At 41.5% G+C, this 19,919-nt stretch overlaps 2 protein-coding genes across 7 annotated transcripts in view; both read right to left on the bottom strand.

The window, feature by feature from the left end:
* The window catches only part of inpp5b (inositol polyphosphate-5-phosphatase B), a 29,778-nt gene extending 10,579 nt beyond the window's left edge, over nucleotides 1–19,199 (bottom strand). Inside the window, exons 1-10 of one of the 6 annotated variants that reach the window (XM_030369648.1) lie at nucleotides 18,913–18,968; nucleotides 18,414–18,494; nucleotides 17,782–17,879; nucleotides 17,628–17,657; nucleotides 17,245–17,355; nucleotides 15,466–15,603; nucleotides 6,758–6,854; nucleotides 4,253–4,423; nucleotides 2,573–2,674; nucleotides 2,011–2,125 (exon numbers count right to left, since the gene is read on the bottom strand). In XM_030369648.1, the coding sequence (XP_030225508.1) occupies nucleotides 2,011–2,125; nucleotides 2,573–2,674; nucleotides 4,253–4,423; nucleotides 6,758–6,854; nucleotides 15,466–15,603; nucleotides 17,245–17,355; nucleotides 17,628–17,657; nucleotides 17,782–17,879; nucleotides 18,414–18,494; nucleotides 18,913–18,968 (999 nt within the window). Of the gene's footprint in view, nucleotides 1–2,010; nucleotides 2,126–2,572; nucleotides 2,675–4,252; nucleotides 4,424–6,757; nucleotides 6,855–9,798; nucleotides 9,823–10,322; nucleotides 10,450–15,465; nucleotides 15,604–15,963; nucleotides 16,301–17,244; nucleotides 17,356–17,627; nucleotides 17,658–17,781; nucleotides 17,952–18,029 lie in introns of those variants that run through there. The other 5 variants (XM_030369644.1, XM_030369643.1, XM_030369645.1 and 2 more) reach the window with 5 other exon arrangements.
* A 297-nt stretch (nucleotides 19,200–19,496) lies between these two features.
* Nucleotides 19,497–19,919, bottom strand: part of LOC115553839 (platelet binding protein GspB) — a 7,595-nt gene continuing 7,172 nt past the window's right edge. The window contains exon 9 of the mRNA XM_030370368.1: nucleotides 19,497–19,919. This exon is cut by the window's right edge and continues 549 nt beyond it. The gene's annotated coding sequence lies outside the window, so the exon portion shown is untranslated.

Genomic DNA, 19,919 nt, shown 5'->3' with positions numbered 1-19,919 from the left:
CGAATGAAATAAAATACATACATTACACACATACATTAGTTCACATCGTATAAGGTGCTTGCCGTCTGCTCCTCTATTACTCTTTAACAAACCAAACACATTTCAGACTTTGTTTTAGTAGTGTGCTGCCCAGTGCCCACCTGGCCAAAACTCACTTTTTTCTTTTTTTTTGCTTATTTGGAATTTGTCATTCATTCATGTGATTAACCCGATTCTCTAACCCACATCGTCGGAAACACGCTGGACCTTGCCTTGATCCCTGGTTGTCTCACCCTGCACCTCAGCTTTATCAGAACACTTTCTGCTCACTTGGCGGGGGTATCCCTTATAACAGTTGCTGTCATCATATCATCATACCCCTGCATCCAGTAAAGCTATGGCAAATAGGTTACCCCATTCACGATAGAGGCTCTGTGTATAGTCCACTGAAGATGTTAACAGACAGACTTTGTTGCTCCGCTTGTAACTAAAAAGCGATCAATGAAAATACCAGCACCCTGGTTCACTGAAGACACTCGCACCCTGAAGCCAAGCTGCAAAAGACCAGAACGCAAATAGCGCTCAACTAAACTTGAGGTCTTTCTTCCTGCATGACATGACAGCCTGCTCATCTACAAAACTGCCTCAACCATCTCCTGGCACGCCTGCTTCTCAGGGTCATCCACATACATAAAAACAACCTTTGTTTATTTGACACTGTAAGAATTCTGACAAAAAAACACTCAGAATGTGTGCAATTACGAAAAATGTAGTCCATAAGAGAAGAAATTGATCATTGAAAAACAATTATTTAATTCTCCGATGTAGGGCCCGACCGATTCATCGGCCTGCCGATTTAATCGGCCGATTATAGCCTTTTTGAAAATAATCAACAACTGCCAAAAAGACGCAGATTACAACAGATTATTATTTTTTTTTAAATGTTATTGCGCTTAGTATCCTGCAGATTGCGCTCCTACTCGCCTTGCTAACTAATAACTTTAGCTGGAGTAAAAAAGAGGAGATTGAATTTTACCGTACAACATGAAAGCACGCTCGCTCAGGCAGCTGCGCGCTCACCTCACCAATGTACACAAGACGCGTTGTTTGAGCATGTTGTGCCTGTTTTTCTTTAGGTCCCAGGCCATGTTAATTTGTTATACTGTAGACTCTAACGGTGAGACCATACTGCTCAGCACGCACGTGTTAGTCACTGCTCACGAGCGCAGCACATTGGGAGTTAGTTATTTATTTTACATTACACTCATTTTTTACTGTAAATGTATTCTAAAACACTCAAAGGTTCTGCATTCAATTCACATATTCGTCAAAAGTGATTAAAGTATATTTAAGGTATCAAAAACTACGTTTGATAGGCTTTTTTTGTTTTGTTTTCAATCGGCCGATTAAATCGTAATCGTAATTTTTCTCTGAAAATAATCGGCATCGGCACTCAAAAATCAATATCTGTCGGGCCCTACTCCGATGGCGCATGCAGAAGAAACAAGATCAAATAAATGGTTTGTCAAATTACTAGATCTTTAAAACACAACCCAGGCCAGACCACAAGTAGCTAAACTAAAGTTGTGCTTAAAAAGCTGAAATAAAAGGCACCAAGTGAAAAGGAAGCCAGTCAGCTGAGATCAGCACAAAAGAGGAAGAAATACAATCACAAAAAACACAAACGCTCCATTCCAGTTTGCAGAGTCATCAACTTCTGCCAAGTCCTCACACAATGTGAAGCGTTTGTTGCCAGACTACAGACCTATTAAAACTGAAATACAACTAGCATGAACATGCTTTATTCTGCTTTTGGAGGATGTGAAGAATCAAATGTGAAGGAATGGCTACTGTTACTGATATGACACAAACTCAATGAATCTAGACAGAGAGGCAGAGGCCGAGACGGGAGATTAACTTTCAGCTTTGTGCTGCTGCGGTTGATGACTGGCTGCAACTGAAAAACCTCAGCGTGATGCATGCATGTCTTAGGTGCAAAGGGGGCAGGGAGAGTGGAGGGCGTTTGCTTACTAAAGCATACTTGGCGTCGGGGTGCAGTGCCTCGGACACGGCCCGCATCCACTCTGGCTCCCGGGGAGTGTCGTTGAAGAAGAACGCCTCCTTGCTCAGGTCCAGCTCCTGGAACCTAACAGCAGGAACACACCGTCAATCATCTAGGTCGACTAGGCAAGGCTTATGGATTTTGACACATGGATTCCTGTACATTGTATTTCCATATTTCAATGGCTATCCAAGTGCATATGTTGCAATAGAAGATTATGCCCCATAGTCTTGGGAAATTACTTTCCTCTTTTGAGGACAACAAATCTATCTCTAAGTGGTGTTTATTAAACATATACATTTCAAACTTCATATTTGAATCTTGACTTTCAATAAGTTGCTAAAAAACATATAGAAAATAAGGATTATTTCAGGTCACGTCTTGAAGTTTCAGTGAACAGCCATCGCCCCATTTCCTACCATAATAACCAGGATGAAATGCGTTGTGTTGGGCTGTTGGAGCTCGTCTACGAAAAAAGGTATTGAGTATATCCACTCAATATGGTTATGGGTGCATGGGAGAGAGACTCACCCCACGCAGTACACATCCGGGGGGCTGGTGGAACAGCTCAGCCAGGGAGCCAGGCTCTCCTTTGGGGGCTGGCCGTTCACATTGTAGGTGGCCAGGAAGAAACTGCCGGAGAACAGGGAAAGAGAGGAGAAATCAGGGCAAGACGGAGAGCGTTCTGACAAAGTGAACCAGGAAAAACAAAAAGTTGATGGAATGGAAGGAAAGAGAACATCTTTTCAGAAACAATATAGAGGCCAGTAGGGGTCAGCGTGGTTCAGATAAACCCGTTACTTCAGTATCGGTTTTCAATTACGTCCCACTCCACACCATTATAACTTGAAGACATAGAGGGGTAGGCACCCTGGTTACTAGGATGTTTCACTCCTTACTGAAATGTTGTGGGTTGGATCATTAATATCTCGAGTCCAACCGTCACTTGAAATGACGTCGCTACTGTCCAATATAAAAGGTTCAAAGGTTCTTCTGATAAAGGCAAGCAATTGAGGTCAAACGTTTGTACCATAAACCACCAAAAGCAGACGATGAAAACAGTTGGAACAACATCTTAACTCTCTTTATACGCAAAACATCTGAAAGAGCTTCAGGGCAGCCCAGAGTGTGCAGAAATTCAAACAATCGATTCTGCCTTTTTATAGAAGCAGGGGGGCGATCATGAGACGCGCCGTCATTATGTTCAGTCACTGAGGCGATTGATGTCCGTCCTGCCTTTAATGTTATCACTCTTCAGATCAGCCCGACTTTCAATAAAGGTAGGATACACCTAACCATAAACATATGAACGTATCATCGATCTCAGCTATAGGAATAACCAGCCTGCATCTCTCTGTAGATTAAATTTTGAACGGATTTGCGATTATCACGATTAACTATGGACTTTATGGAAATATTAAGTATTTCAAATTAATTTGGTCAGTCCCTCGAGAGGGAGATGGTCACTCCTTTGTTTCCTTTGTTGCTACTGTCCAAGATGTGAATGTTTCTCTATAAGAATAATGTAAACCAATTGTCTCATTAAAGATTTAATTATTTTAATTAAATCAAGGGTCCTACAATAAGTTATTCTTAAATACCATCATTCGATAAAATATTTGTCAGCCCTAATAGATATTTGTTAACTTTGAGATATGGCCAAATGACTTCTAATTTTGTTTTGTTTTGAATATAACATAAAAAGTGCCTGAAAACAAAACAGGCATTGTAACTCGATCCGATCCACTGTCAGGTCTCTCTGGGAAACACTTTGTGAAAAATTGATTGCCACACTTATGGCGCATGCAACTATTAGCTCAGCAGCTTTAGAATCGTGTTGAGACAGAAATATTTGACAGGTTTTCAGAAGCTACTTAAAGAGACCCTATTGCTTCACCAGCTGTGTGATGATGATGTCGTTAGCTATATGATCAGAAGTGGGAGTGTCCTCCCGAATGTATGATGATTGATCAATCTGCCAGCCAACCAGTTGGTACTTAGGGTTAGGGTCCACTTGGTATGCTGGAAGATTGATCTAATGAAACTGCTTGTAAATGGCTAACCACACCAGCCGTTAAAATAGGTGCACTTAAAGTCACAGTACTGCTGACTGGTGTTGGATCAGAAATTAAAAGAAGAGGTAACTCTGGAGTCCACCGCTACTCTGTTCGCCAGAAAGCGAGAGAAAGAGCGAGAGACGGCGGGACTGACCTGAAGTTCTGGAGGTGCGTGTACTGGTCCTCGCTCTTCAGCAGCTCACAGCGGATGAGGTTGTCCCGCAGGCCGAACTTGGGCATGGCCAGCATTTGGGCCTTATTGGCCGGGGTGTGGGAGGAAGAGCGCACCATGTCATCCCGACCCTCCCGGCCCGCTCCACCCTCACTGAGAAACAACAGAAGAAGAACAAACCAGGTGTTGGAGGAGAACCAGGCAGACAATCAGCTCAGTGAACACTCACATGCACATGGTTTACCACAGACGTGCAGAAGAACACGGGGTCACCTGCACTGTGCACATCTCCATTGTCTGCAAAACGCTGTGTGCATACCTGCAGTTGCACGACTAAAATACAAACGCTTAATAACAGTAAATTACAAAGAGTGAAACGTCACTCTGGGGATCCAGTAGAGTGATGCATCCTGCTCTCTTCCAAACACCTAGATGCAACATGGGATGAAAACATCTCTCTTAGGGCTCAGTAAACACCGCCGTGGCACACCGTCAGTGCTGCAGACACAGCATGCGCGTGCGTGTTTGGCTTTTCCTATTCGACCACTCAGGTCCAGTTCCTGTCGGTTTCTCCACGTACAGAGCTCCATTAAAACCCAGTGCGCCCAGCGCCATCGATCCTCCGCCTCTCCGGCTGTTTGGTTCTGACCGGAGACTGCAGCCACCCGGGTCCACCGGGAGACCGTAGCATTAGCAACACCCTCCCAGGATACTCCAGCCTACGTGTATTTATGTGTTGTCAGTACATAAGAGCTCCGGGGGGAGGGGAGGAAGAGGATGGGGAGAGAGAGAAATACACAGGAGTGAGTGACTGAGAGGAGAAAGGAGATGGGCAGAGAGAGGGAGAGAGAGAGGGTAGGACCGGCTTCCCCTTCCAGGTTAACATATCTGTATAATCTGCCAAGGAGCAGATGGGTTCCAAGTACAAAGTGCCACGGTGGCTTTTTTTAGCTGATTAAATGTTGGATCAACAATTGTGGATTGGATGAGGGCTCAGGGCTTGGTGATAGCGTGGCACACTGCCTCACGATGAGGATGCTCTGTAGATCACACATGCTTTGCTAATACTTTTGGGTTTTGAGACTTAAAATGGTTACAGGTAAGCTTTGAGGTTTGTTAAGAGAGTGAGCACAAAAGAGTAGCAGAGAGGAAGGTTTGGGAAAAAAACAGCCCCCCCTTAAAAAAAAAGTATACGTCTAGTTTGACTGTCAGAATTATCTTAAGGTATCCATATAGGAGCACTGCACAGACAGCATTTCCTGTTATCTCTGGCATTCCTATGACAGGGGTCAAACTGGTGAACTAATGGTTATGGTCTGGTACTTTTCATTGCTAAAGTCTAAAAAAGGTTTTAAAAAAACGTAAGTCTGATTTGTTAGGGATACCTTTGCCGCCATAAAACTCAGAATAACAGTGGCTCCCTTACTATGGAACCGGTGTAGTTTCCAGCCATTCTTGAAAAAAGGAGCTTGTTTGCAAACAAAAGAAACTGAAGAAGTCACCAGTCTCAGATTAAAATACCTCCTCAGTGGAGGCTTGTAATTGGTTTGAGAAATTCACAACCTAGCCATACGGGCAGTGATCCGGTAATGTTCAGGTGGTGAGCACGACCATTGCCTGTGCAGATAGACTCTTGAAAATCACCTTCTGAAGACTTCCTTCACCGACGCTAATGAGTTTTCTTCTGTAGCATATCTCCATACCGAAACAACACATAACTCGACCCTCTGCAGTTGTTGGTTTCCAGCCAGAGCTCTGTGCTGCTGTAATTCATCAGGACTACTAGATCAGAGATTAGGTATCCCCTGGTTGGTCTCTACTGCTCTCCCCTGGTTGCTCTCTACTGCTCTCCCCTGGTTGGTCTCTACTGCTCTCCCCTGGTTGCTCTCTACTGCTCTCCCCTGGTTGGTCTACTGTTCCCCCTGGTTGGTCTCTACTGCTCTCCCCTGGTTGGTCTCTACTGTTCCACCTGGGTGTCTCTACTGGTCTCCCCCCTGGTTGGTCTCTACTGGTCTCCCCCCTGGTTGCTCTCTACTGCTCTCCCCTGGTTGCTCTCTACTGTTCCACCTGGTTGGTCTCTACTGGTCTCCCCCCTGGTTGGTCTCTACTGTTCCACCTGGTTGGTCTCTACGGCTCTCCCCTGGTTGGTCTCTACTCTTCCTCCCTGGTTGGTCTCTACTGGTCTCCCCTGGTTGGTCTCTACTGGTCTCCCCCCTGGTTGGTCTCTACTCTTCCACCTGGTTGGTCTCTACTGGTCTCCCCCCTGGTTGGTCTCTACTGCTCTCCCCTGGTTGGTCTACTGTTCCACCTGGTTGGTCTCTACTGGTCTCCCCCCTGTTTGGCCTCTACTGGTCTCCCCCCTGTTTGGCCTCTACTGGTCTCCCCCCTGTTTGGCCTCTACTGGTCTCCCCCCTGTTTGGTCTCTACTGGTCTCCCCCCTGTTTGGTCTCTACTGGTCTCCCCCCTCCAGCCCCCCCAGTGCTCTACCTCTCGGGGATGGGCGGGCCTCTGGACCTCTCTAGTTCCACCGGTGACCGCAGCCCCTCCTCCGCCGATCCTTTCTTCTCTGGCCTCAACCCTTTTCCTGATTGGATGGAACCGGGAGGGGGAACAGGAAGGGAGAGTTGGTTTTGAAAGGTGACGGCAAAAATTGTAATTAAAACAAAGTTATACAACATACAAAATAATGGCAAAGAAATAACAGGAAGGGTGGGAGTCAGAAAGTCTGAAAGGACTACCCCACCCAAGAGTGGCATTGAAAGACATTCTCATGTTAATGTCAATTCAAATGCACTTCTACCGTCTGAGCACAAAAACCCAACACTTACACATTTCTAGGTAAAAAACAGGGAAACCTTGTTGACTGTTGGAGTGAACTACTATCGGGAAAAGTAAGATTCGGTTCCGTGTCGTGTACGGTTGTTTTGCTTAACTAATAGGGGCCCATCCCATTTACACACACTGTAATGAAATCCTATGCCTGCAAGGGCTCATCATAATGAGATTAGCAGTTCTACAAAGCAACAATATTGCATAACATTGTTTATCAAACTGATACAAATTACTTAGCTAGTCTTTGACCGAGGGCAGACATACACAGACACCGACCGTAGCCGGGGCACCATACAGCTGGCGTGGGGTATTGGCGGTCTCCCTGATGCGTTGCTGCATTCTAATGAGCAAGGCAGGACCTGTGTCGTCATGACAACACCGCTTCTGCTCTCTGCCGCTCTGTTTAGTTCTCCCTCGTGTGAATGGTTGGCTTGTTTGAAAAAAAAGGGAACCCATGTTTTATCTTTGTTTTGCCCAAACCAAGGTGTTTCCTCACACTGTCACGACACCAACCGCCAATGACCCAATTACAGTTTCAAAATGTCAACTGAATTAATGCCAATGCCAAACATCCAAAAAAGAACATCCCTATTGTACTTAACAGACAAGTCAAATGAAAATAGCAAAATACTTAAACGAAAAACACAAGTATTACTTGGTCTGTAATGAGAGCCTCATCCTTCATTTAGTCAAAACGGCGAAGGTGTCACCCCTTCCTCAAGCCACCATCCTCTGAATCCCTGTAAACCAAAGTCACTATGGATAACCAGGCTTGTGAGTATCATCACCCTGCTGCCTTTATCAACATCTGCCACTAGTAACCCACAATAACCTGTCACTGCTAGTAGCTTCACATGTTGTTAATTAGACTAGCAGATGTTGTTCATTTCTAATGCCACTTTCAAGTGAGGCATATATTTTCATTAAGGATTACGTTAGGGTTAGAAAAGACCTACAGATGAACTTGACGTTGGGGTTACCCTAAACACCAGACTAGCCAGACAAACCAAAGTAAGCCCACACACAGGGTCAAATTTCTGTGATTGGTTTGCTCGCTCCGAGTGAAATTCACAACACAGCCATACGGGCAGTGATCCGATAATGTTCAGGTGGTGGTCGTGCTCAGGTCTTGAGCACGACCATTGCCTGTGCAGATTTAGACTCTTGAAAAAATCCCCTTCTGAAGACTTCATTCACCGACAGTAATGAGTTTTCTTCTGTAGCATATCTCCATACCGAAACAACACGTAACTCGACCCCTTGCAGTTGTTGGTTTCCGGCCAGTGCTCTGTGCTGCTGTAATTCATCAGGACTACTAGATCATAGATTAGCTATCCCCTGGTTGGTCTCTACTGCTCTCCCCTGGTAGGTCTCTACTGCTCTCCCCTGGTTGGTCTCTACTGTTCCCCCTGGTTGGTCTCTACTGCTCTCCCCTGGTTGGTCTCTACTGTTCCCCCTGGTTGCTCTCTACTGCTCTCCCCTGGTTGCTCTCTACTGCTCTCCCCTGGTTGGTCTCTACTGCTCTCCCCTGGTTGCTCTCTACTGCTCTCCCCTGGTTGCTCTCTGCTGCTCTCCCCTGGTTGCTCTCTGCTGCTCTCCCCTGGTTGCTCTCTACTGCTCTCCCCTGGTTGGTCTCTACTATTTCCCATGGTTGGTCCCCCAAATTTTTTTGTAATCTAGTTTAATCTACCTGCTACCTGTCTTTAATATGTAATACTACATTTGTTTACCAGCGAAAAAGTCAAATAAATCGACCTGCCAGTAAACATATAGAGAAAAATAGACAGCAGTCCAATTATTCAAGAGAGGGTGGAGCGGTGTAACATTCCACCGTTTAAACAGCAAACTGTTATGTTTCACAAGCACATGTAGGAAGGGATGTTTAATCAGCATGTCCACTCCAGCAGTTGGGAGGAGAGCTTATCATGCCAGTTGGAGCTGCCCGATACCGCGCCACATGATTTTACCACATAGGGTTCATCTGCAGGTCCTGTACCTATGCTTTTATGCAGCTTTTATTTGTAAATGCAAAACAGAACCGTATTATCTTAATGCTATTGGACTTTGAATTCAAAGGACCTCGTTGTCAAAGCTTCCAACAGTCCTTCAACCTGCACAACAAGTTGTATATGGTGGAATTCTTCTAAAAAAGGCAATCATTATTACAATTACAAAACGTAAGCCACACAGTGCAATTTAAATAATGGACACAATCCATTATCTATACCTGCACTATGTAGACATCACTATAATTCGGTTCCTTATCACAAAGGTAATAAATAGTGACACAGCCAAGTCTACTTGCATTGCTACACGAGCGATTGACGTTGTAAAGGCGAAATCAGGAGAGGTTAGAGGCCTCAGCAACTTCAATAGTAACCTACTTAATGTCGGACTTTCGAATCTAAGTTAAGGAAATAATACATATCGAAATAAACATTCGTTCAATGCAGCATATAGTACAACATAGTTTGAATTGCAATTGATGGTAGACTCATGTGCGGAAGAGCAACATTTGCAAGTCAAAACAACTGGAATGCCAACATAGTGACTCATGTATGACCAATAATACCGTAGTTACATTTCAAATACATGGAAATATATTGAATATATTCTCATTCGAAATATCTATATTATAGATTTGAACGTACATGATCATTATGAGGTAAACAAATAACAAGTCGATTTGTGCATACCATTCTGCGATACCGATACCATTGTAAAGTTGTTCATAACTTTTACACTCCCTCGGTTCCAGGTTCCTCATTGCATAACTTCGGTCTATAGGCTGTCAATAAACATTCGGAATACTAATTTAAGATATCCACTTCGCTAATGACAATCTGTAATAATGAATAACTAGGTGTCGGAATAGGAAACGCAGCGTACAGGAAAGACATGTACAATGTCCAATAACCACATCCCTTCAGATTACATATCCGAGTTGAGGATACATATCTCATTAGCTGTCTATAGAGGAGAGAACGGCAAGACTGCTAATATAAAAATGCGACGGTAATTATAGTATACACAGAGTGCTAGCGATGATGTTTAGTGAAACATTTCTTTCTAGCAAACAGGCTAAAGTTAGCTTTCCTTTGGCAATCTGACGAGCTAAGATTAAGTAGCAATAGAGATTTGACAAAATACTGGTCATCTATGCTTAAGTCTCAGTCAGGTATTAAGATATGTGTATATAATATATGTATGTTTTTCATACCAGATTCTTTGATCACATTAGACATCTCCCCGTACCGCTCCCACACATTCTGCAGAAAATTGGATTCAATCTCAGGACCTGTTCGCGTCCCGGAGAGGCGGAGCCAGAGCCATAGAGAGAGAAATTATATCTATCACTCTGGGCGGAGCTAATCTTCCAGTCCAAAGAGCTGCGAGCGATCACTGGTGGACCGAGTGACGTCAGCACCAGTGGGCGGGGTTGTATTCGAATCGCTCGACAGACCAAAGCAATCAACTGGAAACTTCAGATTACTACAGATTCAGATTTATAATTTATTAGCTGACTATTGTTCTTCATACATTTTATTCTTTCTTTCTTTCTTTCTTTCTTTCTTTCTTTCTTTCTTTCTTTCTTTCTTTCTTTCTTTCTTTCTTTCTTTCTTTCTTTCTTTCTTTCTTTCTTTCTTTCTTTCTTTCTTTCTTTCTTTCTTTCTTTCTTTCTTTCTTTCTTTCTTTCTTTCTTTCTTTCTTTATTATTCTCTACAAATTTTCGGACCTATCTCCTTCCTAAATTTCTCACCTAGAGACTCCATTAAAATTTTAAAATATTCAGAATAGCTTGGAATCAAACTTCTTTTCAAAATTGTAAAATATTTAAAACTTTAAGATATTTTAAGACGTAACTAATTCAACCGTTTATCTTCGTTCAAACCATTCAACAAATCTACACACTTGTATCTTCAATAATATGTAAACGGAATTTCGTTATCATTTAAACTTTCTTCAGAATCACAGTTTTAGTTTCAAACCTTCCTATTCTACAGTTCTGGCACTTAAATTACTTAAGACATCGTAACTCGGTCAAATTTTTAACTGTTTACCTTCGTTCAAACCATTTAACAAATCTACACATTTGTATCTTCAATAATATCCAAACGGTTTTAGTTTCATACCGGCTTCGTTTTCAGTTGTTCGATTGATTTACGTTGCAGCGTGATGACGTTCAGAAGTGTTGCCAGATTGTGCGTTTTTTCCCGCCAGTTTGGGCTACTTTTGGAGGACGTTCAGCACTGGTGTAGTCCAGGGTATACACGGGTATACGGCGTATACCCACTTATTTTTCAGTCATCATTGCGTATACCCACTTCTAAATCCCCCAGATGCGCACCATTCAGTAGTATCTGCATTCTAAGCCACATTGCCCACTTTTTTGCGTTCACACCAAACGCGACGGGGCGACAAGATCACATACAAGTTTTGATTTGTCGCGCCACACTTTCGCCGTGCACAGGTGAGCGCGTTCACGAGTATTTGTGCAGCGACAAATTCGCTCGAGTTGAAATATTTCAACTTTGACGCGAAGTTCGCGCGATGACAGCCAATCAGCGTTCAACAGCGTGGCCACTGAGTGACATATGTAACATAACAGCCAATCAGCGTTCAACCGTCAAACTCAGTGCAGTGCAGTCCGGGGTGAACTGCAGCATGGAGGAGAAAGTGATTGTTGCTGTTTGCAACTCCCAGAGCTCTATATATAATAGTATATAATATGATATAATTGTATATATAATATCACGACCAAAAGCTCTGTGCGCCATGACCCACGCTACTCTGCCTCTTATTGGCTAATACTGGCTGCCTTTACTGATTCGATTGTTGAATAATTTGAATGATGATGTTCAATCATCATATGATATTTATATATATATTGATACTATATATATCTAACGAGATGATTGATGTGGAAGACAATGATGTGCGTTTTTTCTAATCTAAGGTGAAATATGAATAAGGATGCATTGTCAAATTCAGATCTAAAGTATTTTATTTAAATAAATGTTACTGATATAAATTACTGAAACACCATGTTTGCCTCATCTATATTTTACATTCATGCAGGCTGCCTGTGTGACCAGTAATACCTACAAACTGCTCCTTATCAAGTCATGTTAATTTTATAATAGTGGCCCACTCTGGGCCATGCTATGTGTTGCAAATCAGCTGTTCAAAGACACAGTTTACAAAATAAATTACTGACCTGCCAAGTGAGAGAATAGGTGTCATTCCAGGAATAAGGAACCCTCAAAATGTATAGTTGTCTCACTTGTCTGTCACTAGTCTGTGGGCGAGTATTGGTTTAGTAATTTCATAATACTTCCTCCCTGAGATCAAGCAGCAGCAATTATTTGACAATGAGCAAATACTACTGAAGGATTTTTGGGTAAACTAAATAGAGTAGTCTCACATGTCACTGTTTCTAAAACAGGGCGTTTTTCTGGGCTGCGTTAAAAAAGGGCAAACATTTAGAGTATACCCACTTCTCCAGGGACCACTACACCACTGACGTTCAGGCAGTGTTGTCAGATTGGGCGGTTTTTCCCACTCTTTTATGGGGTCAGAACAGTCTCATTAATAATGAATGCACAGAGAAGGATTCACAAATGTATTTTCTGATTTATATATAAATTACTCTCTTCTCAGAAATACATTGCAATGCACACATAAATGGATATCGGTATGTATAAATGTAAAATAAATCCATAAACAAAAATAAGTTTCACAAACACATTTCTGATCCATACACAAATGTACCTTGTTTTAAATAAATGTAATATAAATCCATAAATATATTAATTAAAAAAATATTTGCAATTTTCATCACAATGTATTTGGATGTTGTTGCATTTATATACAAACTGTTAAACTTGTATTTACAAGACGTTTTTCATTTGTGAACTTATTTGCATTTGTGCGTGAACTGGTCTGTATTTATGTGTGGATTTTTGAGACTCTCCTGACGTCGCTAGATTCACAAATGCATTTTTTTCAACAAGGAACTCTCTGTAGCAAATCAGATGCCTCCCTCGTTTTCAGCCAATCACATGGCTGCAGTTCCGACCTCTGAGTCCAGCCTCCGAGCCTCCCGGTTCTCTGTCAAATGTCTACTCTATCGGAAAGAACATGTTTTTTTGAATGATCGTACATAACAATCTCTAGGTGGTGAAGAAGTAAATGCTGCGTCACGTTTAGCTACACACTTTTTCCATCTAATTTCGACTGGGTTTTGGGATTATCGGTGCCGTTAAAGTAGTAAGCGGCACCGACGTAAAAACCCAGTCACAGCAGTCATGTGGTTGACTGAAAACGAGGGAGGCATCTGATTGGCTACAGAGATTTCCTTGTTGAAAAAAATGCATTTGTGAATCTAGCGACGTCAGGAGAGTCTCAAAAATCCACACATAAATACAGACCAGTTCCCACACAAATGCAAGTAAGTTCACAAATGAAAAACGTCTTGTAAATACAAGTTTAACAGTTTGTATATAAATGTTACAACATCCAAATACATTGTGATGAAAATTGCAAATATTTTTTTAATTAATATATTTATGGATTTATATTACATTTATTTAAAACAAGGTACCTTTGTGTGTGGATCAGAAATGAGTTTGTAAAACTTTTTTTTGTTTATGGATTTATTTTACATTTATACATACCGATATCCATTTATGTGTGCATTGAAATGTATTTGTGGGAAGAGAGTAATTTATATATAAATCACAAAGTACATTTGTGAATCCTTCTCTGTGCATTCATTATTAATGAGACTGTTCTGACCCCATACTCTTTTGAGCTACTTTAAAAGTGCGTTCACATCGCTGGGAATTATGGGAAAAACCTTTTCGCAACGTCGGAAAGTTCGCGTGAACGCCACCTCATGACGCTGTTATGATTCTACTTCCGTTCGGCAACTGGGGCCAAATTTAGTTAACAGAGTTGCCCAGTTGGTGACGTATGGTGACTCATTGTTTACTTGTGATGCACATGACCATGTCGGACCTCAACGCAAAAGTTTTGAACGGTGAGAAAGTTTGACTCAATATAAAAGAATCAACCATCATATCCCATATTTTTTGCCATGTCTACACTTTACTATTTATTGACGTTGTAACCGTCTGTTGCCATCGACTTTGCTCAGTTTTAAAAGGTTGTGTACTGGTAAACCAGCTGTAGATAAGGGCAAGTGTAGCCCTCCATACAGTGGCAATACTGTATGTGCTTCTCAACAAACAATATATTTCTTGCAGCTTCCATGATCCCCGACAATCAGTCAGAACCGATGTTCCGCGCCACATGAACGGTCGCTGTCGGAAATACGCGTAAACGTGCGCGTCATCACTGACGAGCCGTCTCGTTATCACCAGGAGAGTGAACGCACCATTAATCACGCACCGGCTCGCTATTCTCTTAAAGACACACACACACACACACACACACACACACACACACACACACACACACACACACACACACACACACACACACACACACACACACACACACACACACACACACACACACACACACACGCACACACACACACACACACACACACACACACACACACACACGCACACACACAGTGCAGGGCAATACATTTGACGATTCAAATTCTTCAGTTCAATTAATTTTACATTTCTGCATTTTTAGCAAGGCTTTGCGCTTTTCATTCAGCAGTAATTTTATTTGTTTCCAACCATTTACTTTTTCTTAAATGGTGTGCATGTTTACATTTTTTACTCCATTTAGACTTTTGAACTTTTGGTCAAATCCCTTCACTTGATTTAAGCCATTTACCGTTTCTTTATGACTTACTAATCTATGTGACTTTATTAAAAAATATTTTTCAACCTCACTTTGTACTACAGCACTAACTGCATTTTCTGCAGGAAATGCATTTTCTAGTTATTGATCGAGTCTGGCAAATCCAAGAATGTAACGGTTTCTTTCGCACATAAACTCTTTCTAGCAATGGGAGTAAAGGATGTTAAGGATAAAGGCCAAGGGGGAAAGGAATAATATCTCTTATAGTCCGTTTTATAACTAATGATAGCTCATGAAAAAATGAAACTGCTATTTTTATGAATCGTTTTTCTGTTCACTCCAACAGTCAACTAGGCCTACAGAGTTTACAATTTATGTGTTGGTCAAACATTTTCGGAGAAGAAGGGATATTTTTAATATTAAACTCAAATTTATTGAAATATAATAAAGACATAATTGCTTAAGAACATTGAAAACAAATATTTTAATGTTGCTAACAGTTAGACAAGCCAATAGTCTGAATGAATATGCAACAGCTCTTTGTTGGCTAATTAGTTGGATAAATGTACGTGACTAACCTGTTTTCTGCTGGAGTAGAGACATCCTAACTCCGAGGGGGACATGGGACTTTTTGATGACTGCCTGTCCTCCAGTGGTTTTGCTGTGCTTGTGGAGCCATTCAAACTTTGGGACATGTGATGAGGACTTGCAAACATCTTCCCAAAAATACAGAGAAAAAAGTAAAACAATGATGTTTAAATTAAACCCAATCAAAACATGTGGAGTAATCAAAACGTGTGAGAATTTCAAATGTTAGAGTAAATGTTGATCTTCATTTATTCACCTTTATGCAAAAAAGTATAATCTTAAACTTGTATGTGCCATCTAAAGATGGCACATACAAGTTAAACACCATAGGACAAGCCCTTCAGGCCCATGGACTTTACATGTTCACAAGTTAGCACACATACAAAAAAAATTAGAGAAAAACATTCTGCTTAAACATCACACAGTGAATATCAAGTCCTGTATTATCATCTCTAATGCTCCTGTTTTTTCTAGTTTTCTATGCTTACCTTGGTGGTTCCTCTCATTCTGACTGCTAAGAACTGACGCATGTTTTTTTTCCATCTTTTTAAATCGTCACGCTTTGCCAAATAATTAAACGGTGGCCACTGTGGTGCCTTTGTGACGTAGTAAACATCGACCATCCAAAACGACCATCATCCAACCTCCATCATGGTGTAAGAAGAAAGATCCCAGGGTTTGTGAAGAACCGTAGGTCAGTGACAGATCTGACACAGTCCTGACAAGATGCACGGGCCTGGGCTCATCCCAGGCCACCTCACTGAGCGGTTGGAGGAGAAGAGTGTGGGAGTAGAAGAAAGTAGAAGGGGCACACTCACTTCTGCAGGAGAGGTTCGAGTTTGAACAAATGCCTTCGAAAAATGTAACCTGAATTCTTCGAAGGGTAGAAAAGAAAGCTGTCTCGTATGAGTGTGTGGTTAAAAACTCCTCCTCTTTCTCTCTCCCTCCGTCTCTCACTCACTGTTTCTCTGCTGATGTGTTTGACAATGCCTCGTCACATCCCATGCTCAATGACAAGTAAAATCTGAAACTTGTGTTGTTGTTTTTTAACAACAAAGGTCGCCTCTGCCTGGGTCGCTATAACTTGAAGAGCTAATATTAGTGCAACAGGCAGCGGTTTTATCATAGTAAATACAGTTTATACGTTGACATGCTGCGGCATGGTCACGTGAACCAGACAACGACACCACACCTTGTCAGGCAGGTTTGTGGGGAGCATTAGCATGTGGCTATTGACATGCCCACAGCTGCTAACCCACACTGTTCCCCTCAGAACAGTTTAAAATAGATGTTGTCCTGATGTGGTTTCAGAGAGAACATTATGAAGGAATAATGAATAATGCAGAAGGAATAATAATAAGTGAAAAACCTTTCTAACCCTCCCTGTGACTATGAACATGAAAGATTCAATGTGCTGAATTTTAAAAGAGAGACATTTCATGGATTTTATGAAAGGCATTGAGTAATGCTCCACGCCTTTTTCAGTTAAGCCAGGAAGACAAGATAAAAATAATAGAGGGACACTTAAATGCCTCAATAAATTAATCAAGGAAAAGGGGTAAAAAAAACAAGTGAGGGGTATCCACTTGCTGTTTTACCACAAAAGCTGTACTCCCAATGTCCTTCCAATTTCGAATCCGAATAAAAATGGACTTTGTTGCCCAGTAAGTTCAACACTAGACAGACTTTCAGAATACAGTCTTCTTAACAATGTGTTCAGTTAACCCTGGAAGTAGGGTAAAACCAATAAAGAGAGGGTCCCTCCTTACCACTCCAGGCCTTGTTCAGTTCCCTGAGGAAGAAGCGGGAATGGGAGCCAAAAGGAAGGGAGAGTGCCAGCACTTCCTGCTGGAAGCTCACCCTTATCCTGATGTCTGCACCTGGGGTTGGAAAGAAGAGAAAAAATTTGACACATTCATCTGTTGTAGTGTGGACAAGGCTTCATGGCAGTTAGGGGGAATTTGGATAGTATATGAATACTGATCAGCTTCAAAGGTCATTTTAATTAGGGATTTAACAATCGACAAATTAGAAATTTCCCCAAAATAAGATGACCCAAATCAATAATAAAGAGACATTTAACATGAGCAACAGAAGTGCATTTAGACCTTAAATATTATGAAGGAAACCGTTAGAATTAAGAAATACTCACCCACAATAGCCAGCTCATCGGGTGAAGATACTGAGGAGAAGATAGAAAGCATTAAATTAAAACAGAATAAAAAAATCACAACAATAAAGATTAAGATATCTAGCAGTCACATAATCCATCTGATGTGGCTAGGCTAACAGTGCTCAACGCTCACCTTCTACCACTTCAAAGTGGCAGGAGACGGGGAAAATGTCCTCCAAGGAGACATCATCGGCGGTGATGGCCATCCGTCTGTGAGTGTAAATAAACAGCCTGAAAACAAAACAATTCAGCCGTTAATAAATTTTGCACCGGTACAAATGTGGGATTCCAGTGTGTGTGTGTGTGTGTGTGTGTGTGTGTGTGTGTGTGTGTGTGTGTGTGTGTGTGTGTGTGTGTGTGTGTGTGTCTGTGTGTGTGTATGTTTTATCCTCTTGACCTTTAAATGTTTTCTACAGTGGCACTGTTTTCGCAGTTATTTAATGTAAATTTCCTGTATCTTTAAAATTATTATCTATTTGAAAATGTGCTTTGTAAATGATGGTAAGATAACTATTTAAAAGCATTTTTTTTTTTTTTTACTATTGAGCAATTAATGTCGGCCTAATGTGGTTGGTTTTGAGTGGTGAACGCGTTTTTTTGGTCTTTGAATAAGAATATAGGTTTATTATATAACTAGTGCAAATCTATAGGTGCAATAACTATTGAAGAGCAGATTTCAGGCAGATTTCTGACAGATGTTTGTGTCAACCTTGGAGTCTCACGAGAAACAGGACTTCCAATGGACAGTGGTACTTTGCTACTTACGCATGTTCCTTGGCACACTCCACCAAACCAAGGAGGCGGCTCTCTCTGACTTCTCCCAAATCGACCATACATTGCACTGCATGTTCACGCAGTTTAGTAAATGTTTAGTAAAGGGTGGGGTACACAACGACTTATTTCCAACGAATAGGCACTGGCAGCAGTCCTATGTTACATTGCAGTCAGCCAAACAGAGAATGCCAGTGCAGGGGCTTTGCGTTAATGAAGGGGCTTTGCGTCATCTTGTGGTGTCAAGGCGTTAGTGCAGGTTTGACCAAAGACCAAATGTTCAAATGGGCTACCATTAAATATTGAAGTAAATAGGCTACTATAATAATTTAAGTTCAACACTGAACTTTAGCATGGTCAAAATGTATTTAGAGACCTGATTAAACAGCGATCGTAAACCAAACGGATTGGGGGAACGCCTACGTCACTAGTAAAACTTCTAGTAAGACAAGAAAGCTTCAAGACCGAGGTAATGCAGATCGTAAAGGATACTATGAGGCAATTCTCTTCTTTCGCCAGGGTCTCTTGAATTGCGACGGATTGGTCCATTTGAAGAAATGTTGCAATGTGTCAAATCACTTTATGTCACATTGCACACAGTAGCCTACAAGCTTAACGTTTCAAAAGGAAAGCCACCCCAATGAAATCGAAGTAGCAGACATAACGCTTAATAACGGTCTAAACGCGAACTTTGAAATAGGCCACGTCAAAACCAAACTGATGTGATTCCCTTTTAGTCCAGATGTTGCGTATCTTGTTCCCCACACAAGCGGGCAGGGAAAGGCTGCCACGCAGTGATTAGTTCACTCCGCCGACCCCCGAGTGACGTCAGAGCTGGGCTGTCATTAGAGGCATTTTAATTGGATTAAAATGTGATACCGATCCCCTGGCAATACAATAATAGATTTAGGCCTATACAAATCTCAGTTTGTATTGTAGGCTATAATAGCCTCGTGTCTCAATGTCTCAAGTCGGAAAACTATTTCGGGAAATATTGTGTTATTTAAAATGTTTCAGCACACAGTCTCTTATAGGCCTATATATATATATGATTTTCATTATACAATTAAAAGAAAAGGATACATTTATAGCCTAAATCTATCATATTTTAATTATTATTTATGGCAGGCAGCATTAAGATATATCATATTGAAAAATAGACTTCATCAAACAGATTCAGATTCATCCTATACACTTGAAAAAGATTACAAAGTAGACAAAGGTAGTTGTGTGCCATAAAGTCATACTGTATGATTCAGCAAAACCATTTAAACACCTCAGTAAAACTAAAAGGATTACATTCGTCTTCTTTCTCTCATTTTAAATAAAGTGCCTTCAGATTCATCAATGGATCTTCATTGACAACATCTGGACTCATGAATTTGAACTTTGCAACCACTGTTAACAATCAAAAGTGGGCTACATTCACAGTTCCTTTGAAATGGACAGACCCACACAGATATAACCTTCATTCGTGCACATATGGGTTTTCTCGAACAG

The sequence above is a fragment of the Gadus morhua genome, chromosome 11, assembly GCF_902167405.1.
Source record: "Gadus morhua chromosome 11, gadMor3.0, whole genome shotgun sequence".
Classification (NCBI taxonomy): Eukaryota; Metazoa; Chordata; class Actinopteri; order Gadiformes; family Gadidae; genus Gadus; species Gadus morhua.
This window is presented reverse-complemented; position numbering and strand designations above follow the sequence as displayed.